This window comes from Pseudochaenichthys georgianus, chromosome 2 (assembly GCF_902827115.2).
Source record: "Pseudochaenichthys georgianus chromosome 2, fPseGeo1.2, whole genome shotgun sequence".
Classification (NCBI taxonomy): domain Eukaryota; kingdom Metazoa; phylum Chordata; class Actinopteri; order Perciformes; family Channichthyidae; genus Pseudochaenichthys; species Pseudochaenichthys georgianus.
This window is the reverse complement of record NC_047504.1, coordinates 1,149,794-1,165,298: the sequence shown is the minus strand read 5'-3', so window position 1 is coordinate 1,165,298 and position 15,505 is coordinate 1,149,794. Positions and strand designations below refer to the sequence as shown.

The 15,505-nt window shown below is 43.0% G+C and overlaps 1 protein-coding gene across 4 annotated transcripts in view; it reads right to left on the bottom strand.

Annotated features, from left to right (window-relative positions):
- Nucleotides 1-15,505, bottom strand: part of acadl (acyl-CoA dehydrogenase long chain) — a 34,075-nt gene that overhangs the window by 9,758 nt on the left and 8,812 nt on the right. The window contains exon 2 of one of the 4 annotated variants that reach the window (XM_034097374.2): nt 12,719-12,787. The exons of 2 other annotated variants lie outside the window; for them this stretch is intronic. In XM_034097374.2, the coding sequence (XP_033953265.1) occupies nt 12,719-12,787 (69 nt within the window). Of the gene's footprint in view, nt 1-12,661; nt 12,788-15,505 lie in introns of those variants that run through there. One more of the 4 variants, XM_071205070.1, reaches the window with a different exon arrangement.

The following is a 15,505-nucleotide window of genomic DNA, read 5'->3' as shown; positions in this document are numbered from 1 at the left end:
CCGACAACCCACATAGCTCTAGTTTACGCTGGTAACGACCTAGAGCACACCCCTCAAGTCCAGAGATGTAATCCGAAGACATGCAGCGATTTCTTCGGTCGTTAATTCAGAAAACAAACCTAGTGCGCTCTGCATTGCTACGTTAGCTAGCTGTTTATATTTGCACTTCCAGGATATTTGCACCTCCATGAAAATTGCGTATTTATATATATATATGGCGCGTGTTGCATTGTGGGTAGCTCGTGACGTCACTGTGTGAAAGAATAGCATCACTCGAGCCTTCAATGTCGAAAACATTCTCTTTATTTTCTGGTATTGACGGCCACAGCCACGCCTTACAGAACCAATCAATAGTATAACACTCATTATGACTTTTCCCCACACTCGAACACAACTCCTTGTTTGATATTAGGAATGATGACGTCATCCCGATAAACCCGATACCAGTATTAATAGCCCCGATAATATACAATATATTTTTTGGGTAAAAAAAAAAAAAAATACTGCGGATTGGGATGAGGGGCGCTTGTTTTTCACTCGGCTCCTCCCGTTTTGCCAGTACTGTGGTATTAGTGGTTTAGGAAGAGGGGAGTTCTTCACAAATCCAACGCTCCCCAATACTTCGAACCTGATCAGTCACCTGAAACATCGCCATCGCTACGATGGTGTGTTAAAAGTGTACGAAGACAATAATACAATACAAAGTGTGTGTGTGTGAGAGGCGAACTGCAGAGACTACTCTCTGCCCATCCGCCTGCTCATCCATCTGTCCATCAGACACACGTGCCGCCACCCTGAGTACCATACAGTACTCTGATAGTGCCGGGCGTACATTCTCTGGCTGTGGTTGGTGGAAAACCACGCCAGAGCCCTCCACATGCTGCATTTCACACAGGCTCTCATTATGTCGCCGTTTAGGAGAAGACTCGTAAACTGCGCGTTCACGCTCAACATCACTAAGGGATGAGCGGAGGTGTGTGCAGTGCTGTCCACACAAGGTGTAATAATGGCCCTCCGTGGGCTTATTACGACCGTGGGTAGGAGGTACATCTGAGACAGAGGAAAAATCCGTACTGCCTAAACCCAAAACGTTTAAAGGTAGACGGATTGAATAGTAAGCCCTGCTGTTTTATTAACCGATAAGTTAAAAAAAACAGCCGGCTTAGGCAGCGAGCCATGCTGCCAAGTAACCAATAGGCTATTGGCAGCCGGCTTAACCGGGGAGCCTTGCTGCATATTATATTCCATCTGTCCATTGAACACACGCGCCGCCACTCAGCGCGCCAACCTGCTCTGGATGTGCTGTGGTTGTCATGGTGACGAGCCACGCCAGAGCCCTCCAGACGCTGCACTTCACACAGGCTCTCATTATGTCCACTGTAACACATTTTCCTGTCAAACAACAGTAAAGCGCCGGCAGTCTCTTCACAGACGCCTGCACTTCACTGCAATACCACAGTACTCATACTGTGAAATGATCTTACACAGCCTTTCTCATTAACAGTAAAATACCGGCAGCAGAGACGCCAGCAATACACTGAAATTATACAGTATTCATACTGTTGGACAATTTCAGTTTATCACTGTAAAAAATTAAATAATTCACAGTAACATTCTGGTTAGGGGGCTGCCAGTAGATTAGTGCCGAAAAATAACAGTAATTGCTTACAGTGTTAAACTGGACACCGTGGTGCGTTCACGCTCAACACCCCTAAGGGATGAGCGGAGCTGTGTGCAGTGTTGTCCTCACTGTAATAATGGCACTCGTGGGCTCATTACCGTGTGTAGGAGGTAGGTTTGGGACAGAGGAGAAAAACCGAGCTGCCTAAAAACCAATAGGTTTTAAAGACAGCCTATTTATGCAGCGAGCCATGCTGCCTATAACCGACAGGTTAGGGGCAGCCGGCTTACCCGGTGGGCCTTGCTGCTTATTATTATTCATCTGTCCGTCGAACACACGCATCGCCATTCTGAGTAATATTCTGAGAGCGCGCGACATGCTCTGGATGTGCTGTGGTTGTCATGGTGACGAGCCACGTCAGAGCCCTCGCCGCCGTTTCCCGTGAAGCAACCCAAGAGGGGCCCGGACCGAAAAGCTGCGAGGGGCCCTCCACACGCTGCATCTCACACCGGCTCTCATCCTGTCTCTGTTTAGGAGAAGGCTCGTAAACTGGACATTGAGGCGCGTTCACGCTCAAACCCGCTGAGGGAATGAGCGGAGGTGTGTGCAGTGCTATTCACACAGTGCGTAATAACAGCCCTGGGCTCATTACGACCGTGTGTAGTAGGCACATCTGGGACAGAGGAAAAAGACCGTGCTGCCTGCTAACCGACAGGTTAGGAGCATCAGGTTTAAACCATAGACTGTATATATAAATGGACGTAGGGTCCGTGACGTCACCCATAGGATTCTGCAGAGTTGCCGTGAAGCCCTTAGTAGGCGGAGTCGGCCACTAACGGCTCAACAGTTACGTCAGAGTTCAACTCCCGCCTTCTCCAGCCTGCTCCAAATAGAGAGGCGAAGTCCCTCCCTTTCCGGGAGCCTCCATGGGACCCCGGAAGCGTACAATTATACATTGAAGTCAATGGAGAGAGAAAGGTTATCTTTTGATCCCGTTTGAATTGTGCCACGAATGACACATATGATGCAAGTCAAAAAAATTAAAATGTGTCGTAAAACTGTGAAGTTACAATTTTTTTTGTGTGAAACCGCTGAGTGAACTACAGGTCTCTCGTCTCGCACAATACGCGTCACCATCACAAAGATGGCCGTCACGTTAGCAAATTTCACCTGTTTCTTTCAGAATGAGAATAAAAGTATAAAACGAGGTGACTACAAGTCTGGACACGTTGAGAGCTGTACATACACGAAAGGGGAGTTAGTCGGTTCTGTAAGAGCAGCGGGACCGGCTTTACAAGATGTTGGTGAGTAATATGAGTGCAATGTGTAACGTTAATGTCAGCTAGCTAACATTAGCTAACAAGGTACACTAACGTGTTTTGTTTCAGTAACTAGTGTTCTCCTTTAGAACTTCGTGGTCTGTGTGTATGCTGTGGATAACATTAGTGTTCACAAGAACAAGGTAAACTCCCGTGTTTTGTTTTAGTTGCTCTTCAGATTGAAGCGGCCAGTTTTATATCGCCTATAAAGGATATTCTATACTGTATGTGTGATCTCCTTTTACATCTCGATGTGTCATTTGAGTTTATTTGCTGTGTGTAGATTCAAGGATTTTGGTGACATGAACATGACCATCGCGGAGGCAGTCCAGTTACCATCCTTCTGTCTCCGTGAGGAGGGTGGGTCATATATCACCCATACTGGCACCAGGTCCAAGGGCAGCTGCACATCACAGACCGGAGTCTCTGCTACTTTGTTGTGTGGACCACGAAGGAGGCGATCATCATCCTCATCCCCAAAGACCCTGCATGGCATGGAAATCTCCTCCTCCTGGAACAATTCTACACCCAGCATATGCTCCCTGTGTTGGCCAGTAGAGAGGAGGACATTTAAATAAACATACTCTTAACACCCTCAGACTCTGCGTTGTGTTCCGTATGTGCGATGGGTGTTATGCAGAGGGGAGGAAAACAGGACACAGCAGATTGGGATTGTGGTGGAGATGCTGAGCAGTTATTTAATTGTTGCATGTAATTATTATTATACTGCGTGCTTCTTAGTTATTCCATCTTTTGCTGTACATACATTGTATGCAACTCTATATTTACTTGTTATCTACCACACTTCCTTCTACATCATACACCATCATTATACATGATGGTGTATATAGGATATATATATTTGTATACATTACATATCTGTAAATTGTATAATTTAATTTTTCGTATTTGGGATTGTTGGAAACGTCTTTTTGATCTCTCTGTCTATAAACACAAACTGAGTAAGATTGACAATAAAGTTGACTTTGAAAAATATATATATTCTTTATGAAAATAGTTGCCTGTTGGCGAAATGAATCCAAATGAAACGTTGGACTGAACTACAACTACGCCTTTAAATCTCTACGGACTGTTCTTCAGTGGGATGGCAAGTTCCTATCTTTAAACATTTATTAGTTTTTTCTCAGAACAGATTTGATTGAAGTTAATTTAACTTTGCCGACCATGTAAGGTCATTATTAAAAAGGTACAATCAATTTGTTTAGGGTTGACTAAAATAATGATAAACATTTCATTTGGATAATTTACTGACAGAATAAGAAACTCAATAATGCTCTACTCACCTGTTCCTTTTTATAAAGTGAAACAGTTGAAACGATAGATTTTTAGTAAACTTAAAAACAACCTTCTCCAAAAGCTATCAAGGAATATACCAAATACTTATTTTAGAACTTTATTACATATTATTTGTATATAGTTTGAATGATCCATAATTGACAGAAGCTTGTGTTTACACTGACCTGTTACTCATATAGTAATGTCTTTGTAACTTCAGTAAACCACTACCTCACTAATTTCTTTCATTCATCACGGTTCAGTAAACTAAGTGACACATGAACCGGTTTGATCATTATAACAACGTAGGATTGCAACTCTTTGAAACTGTAGGTGGCTCTTAAAAGAGCCGTTGTGTTTGGGTGTGCTGGTCTCAGGTCAGTCTAAGCCCTCTCTCCGCGGATGCAGCTGGATGTCCTTGGGCATGATGGCGACCCTCTTTGCTTGGTTCATCTTACTGGGGGCAGCTAAATGGATGTCGGTGCAGTCCACAGTCATTGTGCAGTTGAAGGCAGAATGGATGAAGGCAGAATGAATGTATTATTGACTCCGAATGAAGCACAACTTCATGTCATACAATACATTGACTTTATTTGTAATTGTGTGAAAACATATGAGCATAATGATTAGCAAGCAGGACCTGCAGGAACAGAGCACGGTGATGGATGGAGCTGGGAAGAGAGAAGAATAAAGAAAACAGATCAACTTCATTTTCGGATATTAAAAATTCAATTTCAAAACAAGTTGCCGCTCCTACAGTTTTCTAGTGTGTAAAGATGATTTCACTTGACCTATGCACAATATCACACTCAATACATGTGTGTCTCTGGGGGGTGCATTGTGCCTTTGATGTATATAAATAATATACCATAACCAAATACTATTACGTACAGTGGAAATCAGGTTGCCAGAGCAGGTCAGTGTGCATGTTCCTCAGGGTCTCAGCAGTTACAGGTGAGGGAAAGGAAATAAAAGAGAAAAAGGTCAGTAACAACACTTTAAAGTAACACAACAGTAACACTTTGAATAATGATCTCTTCTAATAATTTTCTCTCAGTAATCACTCAACTACTGTCTTTCCAACAAACAGATTGACTCACCCTTACTGTCATCACAATGAAACACGTCCAGAAGAATCTGTCATGCAAAGCTCCCTGCCTGCCTTCGACTCTCCCTGACTGCTTCCCTAGCACCCGGTGGATGGCGCAGTCGGCTACTCTTCAAATGTTTCACGAAATGCTTACCATCTACTCGTACTCTTACTTCATGTAATAAAATAATAACTTCATGGTAAGGCTACTAAAAATGACAAGGCTACGTAATGTAATGCTAACTAACGTGCTCGCTACTCGTCGCTACTAGCTAGGTAGCTAACTTGACTGTGTTCCATGCACAACATGTATATTACCTGATATGTCTGATCCGGCGACTCCTGGTCCTTTCATCAGACGGGAAGCGATAGAACGAGCAAGTGGTTTGATCACTTATGTGATTACAACCTGGTACAAAGCACACATGCATCTTGTAAAAGTGAATTTATTTTTAGCAATCTCTTATTTATTGGAGGGAATAAATCGGTTATGAGATCTTCTTCTTCTTCTTCGCTTTAATTACGAGTCGCAACCACTTGGAGAATTATCGCCTGTGACATCACTTACGCGAGCCAGAATGGGATTTGGGATTTGTAGTCTTTGTAGTCGCGTATTTTTCATAGTCTTATATTTCAACAGTTTTACGACAAAATGTGACTTTTTTGACATGGAACTTATTGTTTAAGATTGACAAACATCATATGTGTAGTTCGTGGCACAATTCAAACGGGATCAAAAGATACGTGTTCTCTCTCCATTGAATTCAATGTTAATTTTTCGCTTCCGGGGTCCCATGGGCCGGAAGTAGATGGGCATGACTTCGCCTCTCTATAAGGGCAAAGAGGCGGAGCCGAGGCGGGACCTGCTGCCACCGAGCTGGAAGTTCCAGAGCTAGCTGAAGCTACCAAGCTAAGCTAACATGCTCCCCATCTGCACGCTGCCGTCGCATTTTACGTTTCTAAGGTAAGCGGCCTTGAAACTATTCAGCAAAACTATAAATTATAATCTAAGTTATTGAGTTTTTAGAATAATACTTCAGAATCTTAAAACCCCTTAACGTTTGTATGCAATTGTGCTAAATTCAACACTGGAATCAAGCAAATATTAATGTTTGCATGACATTAGTTATTTATATTTTGATATCACTTAACTATACGTTTAATACATTTAAGTCAAGCTAAGGTACATGTGATGGTAGCTAGTTAGTGCTCTTACCTGTGAGGCCTCCTCCAAACAGCATAATAACCAGACTGTATTATTCAAACTAAGTACCAGTTCTAGATCCTTGACTTTAGACAAACAATTCAAAAGACAAAATGTATTTAAAGACCAATCTTTATTTGAATGTGCCTCTTAACCTGAGATATTAGTTATACAGTAATAGTATTGACAATCTAAAAAAACAACAGCAACTCAACAGTCAACTTTATGTTTCTTATTGTCTAAAGCATTTATTATTTTCATTTTCCCCCTCTCATATTCAGTGTGGACGGATTGAGACAGCCTGATGTCCAGAGAGCAGCAGAGACTTCAGGGAGAAACCTCTGTGTGATGGACGTCCTGTCTGTTGGTTTGGAGAGGACTGAGGGTCTTTCCTCTGCGAGGAGGACCAGGGCTGATGGAGGAGCCCATGCTGGGCAAAGCTGATACCAACTGCACAGGCCTAGTCTGTCACGTTATTTGACTTAATGTGTTTACTTATACATTTGATAGGTTTACACCTTCTGTCCATATGTGCTTTTTATTTAAAACATTTGATTAACTTTTGGTTCACATTTCAATAAATTGTATTTGTATTTGCATTCCTTTTGTCCATTATTCTTACTGAAAATGTTAGATTACACATTCCCATCTGACTGAAGATTGGCCCCATTTATTTGTGACGTTGCAAACTCTGCGGTACAAGGCACAAGTGATGTGAAGCTCATAAAGTGAGGCAAATAGAAATAATCAGCGGATGGAGTGTAGATGTGGAAATAGCCGACTGTTTTTACAATAAAAGTAGTTTCTTAGTGAATGTCCTGTACTGGTCTTAAAATCTCATAACATCAGCTTTTAATGTTCGTCTTGGATGTTCTTCTTGACCCTCAGAGAAGGAGAAAATGTCGTGTCTTTCAGGCATGTCCTTTCCTAACAAAAATGACAGGAAACATAAAACATATTATTGCAGAACAAGTGTGTTATTTATGAAAGCGGTGTGTTTGTGTGTTTAGGGGCTGTAGATATAATTATTTTGTAATTGTAATGTTTTTATTTTATTTTAACAGTGAGCAATCAGATTATGAATGAACAGTATGAAGTTCATCAACATTTAAATATATGTTATTATCAAAATAATATTTAATTGTTACAAAACGTAGTGCAATTGTAGAAGCTTGCTCTGTTGTCTCACTGAAAGAATAACTTTTACCACGTTTTACAGACAATATTGAGAGATAAATAGTAGCAGTTCTCACTATGTGTTAAATATCTTTGCCTTCAATACATTAAATTAGAGAGCTGACAAAGTCATATTGCTAAATATCTAAATGTAACTTTTTGCATGGAATAAACCCTCAACTTAACTGATGTGTCGGTGATCTAGTATTTAGTATTGTGTAATGGAATGTATATCAGTGTATTCAAGTCAATACTTCATTCATTTAAACCAATATATTTCTTGATTTTTGTACAGTATGAAAAAAGAGTCTTTGTACCTGAGCTGAAGTTCACTGCTGTGAGGAGTCCAGTTCTGTCTCTCACTCTCTGGTCCAGCCTGTCTGCATCACCTGGACACCTTAAACAAACAGATATATATATATATATATATATATATATGTAAAGTACCATGTGTACAAACAATATAACTGATTCTCTGCTGTTGAACATGTTGGATTGTGTATTGTCCGAGTCAGGGTCCTTTTTATTTTACTGTAACTTTGGAAGTTGTGTTACCAATGCTTACTGTTTATTTGATACCCATTTGGTAATGCAATTAATAAAAACAACAAGGTTTGGGTTCGTTCTTCAGATGACTGTGACGTTAAAGTGTAAGCTCAATAATGAACTCCAGCTCAATCAACCATATTGTAATATCTAAGTAATCATCTTGAAATATGACATTAATAATTGTAATATACACACATCTTATTGTGAGGTTGATTTCACATACACTACTTCGACATTAGCTTGTCTACATACTTGAGCATAGCCAATTTAAATTAACCTTATATGCATCCAGTTCTACCTACATAATAAAATATCTCTAAGTTACAAGGATGTAACCTTATTTTATCAACCTCAAACAGAAGCCGTTTGTTCAACAGTATTATCCCACTTAACACTTGTCTATTTCGTTTTAACCTTTATATATACAGTCTATGATTTTAAGTTGGAGGCTACGATTAGCATCGTTAGCACCGATGTAGCTACCACTAGCTTACATGCTAACCCAAGCCTTACTAATCATTACGTAGCTGATTAAAATCATTAACACATAAATAAAGCACTCGAATTTTACTTACCGCATTCATGCACCGTCTGTTTTAACCGCAGATCGAGTCACAATAGTCCGATATATAAGCATGAATAACAAACAATCACGGCCGGCTACAAGTTGTGTTTCCTGGATGAGCTGAGCAGGCAGAGTCCCTGTAGCTTCACGGAGCAGCTAGCAGAGAGACAAGAAGCTAACAGCGGCAGGCACTTGACAGAGCCGTCACTCAATGTGACCACGCCCTAATTTATGCACACACTTTAAGACCTAATATAAATAAAAGGGTCGCGTTAGAAAACAATTCACTCACAGATCCATAATCATGAAGGTGGAATCTAACTATATCGATAATAAAATGTATGGAGCCAGGGAGAGAAACATGTTTTTTTCTGCTGTAAAGTTGGGCATTTTAACATGGGGGTCTATGGAAATTGCTCCTTTCTGCAGCCATCGCCTATCGGCCAATATATGAACTGCAGTGTGTGGCACTTCCGTATTGGCTTCCCGGCTCTGCCCCAGAGTTTGCCGCTTGGTTTAAACGTCAAGCCTTGCTGTCTAATAACCGCCTGGTTAAATACAGCTGGCTTGCGCCACGAGCCCTGCTGCCGCTAACCGACAGGTTAGGAGCATCAGGTTTACACGTCAAGCTCTGCTGTCTAATAACCGCCTGGTTAAATACAGCTGGCTTGCGCCACGAGCCCTGCTGCCTGCTGACTGACAGGTTACAGCCGGCTCTTGCACCTCCACACACTGTATTGCACAGCGGCTCTCATCATTTAGTTTAGTCAATTTATTGAACATGTCAGAAACAAAAAAATATAACAATAATATATATATTCTCTTTTTTTCACTCAGATTAATAATTATAACAAAGTACCAAAAAAAAATAATAATAAAAAATATCGCAAGGATCCTGGAGGGGGCCTGGGAGTACGCTTATCCGGTCTACATGTGTTTTGTAGACTTGGAGAAGGCGTATGACCGGGTTCCCAGGGAGTTACTGTGGGAGGTGCTGCGGGAGTATGGGGTGAGGGGGTCTCTACTCAGGGCCATCCAATCTCTGTACTCCCAAAGCGAGAGCTGTGTCCGGGTCCTCGGCAGTAAGTCGGACCCATTTCCGGTGAGGGTTGGCCTCCGCCAGGGCTGCGCTTTGTCACCAATCCTGTTTGTAATATACATGGATCGGATTTCGAGGCGTAGTCGTGGGGGGGGGGGGTCTGCAGTTCGGTGGACTAAGGATTGCACCACTGCTTTTTGCAGATGATGTGGTTCTGATGGCTTCATCGGTCTGCGACCTTCAGCACTCACTGGATCGGTTCGCAACCGAGTGTGAAGCGGCTGGGATGAGGATCAGCACCTCCAAATCTGAGGCCATGGTTCTCAGCAGGAAACCGATGGACTGTCCACTCCAAGTAGGGAATGAGTCCTTACCCCAAGTGAAGGAGTTCAAGTATCTCGGGGTCTTGTTCTCGAGTGAGGGATCAATGGAGCGTGAGATGGGCCGGAGAATCAGAGCAGCGGGAGCGGTACTGCAGTCGCTTTACCGCACCGTTGTGACGAAAAGGGAGCTGAGCCGGAAGGCAAAGCTCTCTGTCTACCGGGCCATTTTCGTTCCTACCCTCACCTATGGTCATGAAGGATGGGTCATGACCGAAAGAACGAGATCGCGGATACAAGCGGCCGAGATGGGTTTCCTCCGCCGGGTGGCTGGTGTCTCCCTTAGAGATAAGGTGAGAAGTTCGGTCATCAGGGAGGGACTCGGAGTTGAGCCGCTCCTCCTTCGCGTCGAAAGAAGCCAGTTGAGGTGGTTCGGGCACCTAGTTAGGATGCCACCTGGGCGCCTCCCTAGGGAGGTGTTCCAGGCACGTCCAGCTGGGAAGAGACCAAAGGGTAGACCTAGGACCAGGTGGAGGGATTATATCTCTTCGCTGGCCTGGGAGCGCCTTGGGATCCCCCAGTCAGAGCTGGTTGATGTCGCCAGGGAAAAGAAAGTTTGGGGCTCTCTGCTGGAACTGCTACCCCCGCGACCCGACCACGGATAAGCGGGAGAAGATGGATGGATGGATGGATAAAAAATAAATAAATAATAATAATAATAATTTTCAGATAGTCTCTGTTCATGTTCAACAGAACATGAACAGAGAAAAAGCTTAAAAAAACTTTTCTGGTCCTACCCCCTCTAACATATATTTTTCTTATAAAACATTAGGTCATCGTCATCAGCGACATGTTTGTCTTGTTAATCTTTTTTTTTTTTTTTTACAAAACAATCAGAAAGAAACATGTCGCCGTTTAGGAGAAGGCTCGTAAACCGGACATTGAGGCGCGTTCACGCTCAAACCCGCTTGAGGAATGAACGGTGTGTGGAGGCATATCTGTGACATAGGAAACAAGCCTGTGCTGTCTAACCAACCGCCAGGTTTTAAAGACAGCCGGTTTGTGCCGCGAGCCCTGTTGCCTAATAACCAACAGGCTATGAGGCAACCGTTTATGTCATCCGGAGGAGAGCTCTCCTGAACCGGGGGAATGGGGAGATCTCCTTAGGCGCCTGCCTTTCCGATGATCTCCGGGAGTTCCTGGAGAATACCGCCTATACGGCAGAGCCGAGATGGTTGACACCGGGCCTCGCCCTGTCTCCCCCGTCTGGAGGAAAGGGAGGATGGGGCCGGGGGAACCACATAGTGATCCGTGAAGGGAGGGGAAGAAGTCGCCTGACTGCTGCCCGCCACTCGGATCCAATAATCAAGGGCTTGGCCAATTATCCCCGGCCGCAGCCGCGAGAGCATTCGCTCTCTGCTGTCTGTGGGCCAGAGGAAGACGGACACAATGAGTACACGACACCTGGGGATTGAGAGCCGCGTTTGCGTGCTCCAATCCCCGGCAGGACTCACCTGTATCGTCTGTGTAAAGCCGCTTCCTCCCTGGAGCGAGCCAGCCACAGCCGGTCGTAATTCATATGTTGGCTAACGCTAACCCCGAACCCCGAGAGGCTTTGCATATGACGTCACGGGTGACGCGGCGTCAGCCCAGCCCAGCGGCCATACTGGAGTACCAAAACAGACACCGTAATACTCATAGCCTACCTGTTTTTTATCGGACATATAATGGTGAACTTCTGTGCTATTGTTGGCTGCGGCAACAGAGGTAATCGAAACAAGGGGCCAAAGTCATTTTACAGGCTGCCGGCGGTTATAACACACCAGGGTGAAGCAATGTATGCACTTTCAAAGCGTCGACGGGAAACATGGCTCAATAGGATCGGACGGGAGGATCTCAAACCATCCAACCACAACTATACTCGCGTTTGTGGGGATCATTTCACGTCAGGTAAGTGTCAGGTTTTACATACAAACATTCAAAATCAACATACAACCCACTTACTAAGACATGTATCTTAACAAGGACATATGAATCCTGGAGTCTGTGTCATCGATCGACATATCAGATTGTGGAGTATCTACAAAACAAAGTCATCCCTTGGCTCAGGTCATCTTCCCACCAGTCTGTCAATCCCCTGCAGTGCTTCGTTTAACTGTAATTTAAAGAAATTCCTCCCCCTACTGGCCATTTGATTATATGTAAACAGTAAAGGCTGTACAGTCCCTGGCACCTTTTCAGAGGCTTTTGGTTTCCTCAATTATTTGTCATGTTCCAATGTCTTGACACCAGCATTTTAAATATATCTAAAGTCTGACTTCGCCTGTCAAAAGAGGTCAAATTTGTATTAGTTAACAGTTCACCCAGGATATAACTGACCTACAATCTGATTTATTTGCAGGTAAACCAGTGGCACTTTTTGACAAAAATCATCCTGACTGGGCACCGTCTGTCAAATTGGGCCACGAGAAAATTACAGCACCTTCCCCTGCTACACATGCCAGGTATCAACGCGCCAGAAAAAGGTCATCCATCGCACCACTTGATCTCTACAGCATGGTATCTGATATTCCATCTCCAGAAGAGCCCGCACCGGTCCTGGGAGCCACTGGGGAAGAAGAAGGAATGATTGAACCAGAGACTGGCACTGCAACTCAGACTGATTTGACTGGTGAAATGATTGACAAAATGTCATTTGAAATTAATAATGTAACAACAGAAAATGTTAACTTAAAAGAAAAGCTTGTAATATATTACTAATGTATTTTTTACTTTCTAAAGATGTAGATGGGATTACATTGATGGATAAAATAGCTGAAGTGTGCTGCGACCTGAATAATGTGTGTGATACTGTAATACCCGTTGATTGAGCCTTTACATTCTGTTACACCCCAATCAACCCATAACAGATTGAAAAATATGATAGGTTTGTATTGTAATTATTATTACATTATTGTCAATGTTGTACTTGGTCAATTAAATGTCTTGATAATCAGAAAAGTGATTTGGGGTTTGGTTGTGTAGGGGAATGTTTGAACAATTATTTAAGATGTTTTCAGGCATGGAAGATTAATGTTTTTCTCTCAAGTTTTCTATTGTCAGATTGGACACATCCCAAATTGCTTGAATGTGGTTTCAGACCTGCACTGCGCACTAGAATAGTACTGGTAGAATATTCAAGCGACCGAATACGGCACTAAACGACTGAGGAAACGACAACGGGTCCCAAGGTGGATAGAAATGCATACGCCACTCTCTGGGGGGGTCAAACGGCTCCATGTGTGCGCCCTATGCGAACATTTTCAGATCACTGATAGTGATTGCGCAATAGCCCCGCCTCTCCCCACCTCTTCTGCTCACCTCCGCTTACCCCGCGCCATTGCTGAAGTGTTTCGCCACCAACAACAACAACAATGGCGGATCGCAGAGTTGCTATCGTGCTCCGGACGCTATTGACCATGCTACAGTTGTTTGTGCAACATCTACAGCAATAATGATGAGGCAATAGCCCCGCCTCTCCCCACCTCTGCTGCTCACCCCCACGTCAAAGTAAACTGCACCCTGAATTCAGATTATTTATCTTTCTCTCGCGAGTGAAGTCTAATCTGACAGGACGGAGACACGCAGCTCTTCTCACCTGCAGCTCCTCCCGCTGTAGCAAAACACACACTTCAAGTCAGATCATCACCCTTAGCTATTTTAATTACCTCTCAAACTACCTAAACTAGTTATAAATATGTTTATTTTTACAATCGGCCGGGTCACTGATTACTGGATGAGCTGCTGCATGAGACAGACACTGACGCTGTCCAAAGAGAAGGAGGAAAAAGAGAGGCTCCGTGTATTTTATCATTATATTATATAGAGTCGTTATTCATTTGTTTTAAAGCTCAATAAATAACAAAGAAGACCTTTGACCGGCACTTTTATAATTTTGTCCGGAAGATTTCAACTTTAATACACGCTGACTGGCGAAAAAACTCTGCCCGGTTCCCTCGGCCCCCACCGCGGAGAATAAACAGAAGGGCAACCATGACAACCATGCTTCTTCGCTGCTTTTGTGGAGGAAGTTACAGCGCCACGTAGAGGCTCCTGCATATGTACTGCAGCTTCTCCAGCGGTTGGAGCTAAACGGAGCGGTCTCGTGTGGGCAGACACTATCCGGATAATTATTGCATGTGGACGGAAGCCGTTTGCGATTGCGTTTGCGTTAATCCTATGCGTTTAGCCGTTTTCGTCCTCGTGGGGCCGCAGCCTAACATTGTGTCCATATTACAGTTTTTTTCAATGCTAAAACACATTTTTTGAAAGCAGGGCTTATTTTCTCAAAACACATTCACAAAACCATACACACAAAGTGCAAAACACCTCATATATATAATCACATAAATATATACACTGTCATTCAGATTGATTAATACTTCTGTTTCTTTTGAGAGGGGACATGCTGATGACATTTGTCACAATACCAGCTTCCTTTGGCGGCAACTGTTATACCAACAGTGGGTGGTCAGCTCTTGTCATATTCCTATGCTAGGTAACCCATAACAGAAGCTGACAACCAAGAATAGGTTCACAACTTTTGTAATTTAATATATATTGCAATATATAATAAAGCTTTAGTTATAAAGACCTTTTCATAAAGCATGTGTAGCTCAAAGTGCTTTACAAAATGGCACACATCACAAGTTAAAAATAAACCACAAGAAATTCCCCTCAGATCAGATGTTAAGACCTTTACAGGTACATGCAGCATAGCAACAACATATAACATTTTGGTTAAGAGACAGGAGGAGGTAAAAGGTATGATAATAAAAATAAATAAGACACAAGACTAAGTTTATTGATGCAACGATATCCCTATAAATTAAAGTAAACATAAATACAAAGCTGGTGTTTAAAAATGTCCACTGAGTTGGCCTCTGATATTTCTTGGTAGCGTAGTGGATAAAAGCAGCCTCACCCATTTTATTTTGGGGGACTTTAGGGATATTTAAAAAGCCAGCTGAAGAGGACCTCACGAAATATTTACTCACTTTTCCAGCTATTACAGCCACATCTCCTTGATATGCAATGCAAACGTCGCGGATCCACCCGGATGTGAACTCTTTATGTGCCTTGAGTCCTTTGTACGCCTTCATTTCCTCCATGGTGTACAATGGAATAGGCGAAAAAACGAGGTAGTTCACGATATCAAAGTAGGAAAGTGAAGGCCATGAATTTATGTCGGTGCTGTCATCATTAACGGGAATCAAATAAGGGTCCTCCGAACCAATCGACGCACATTTGTCTCTGTAAACGGTCTTATCCTCCGGGTTTAGTGATT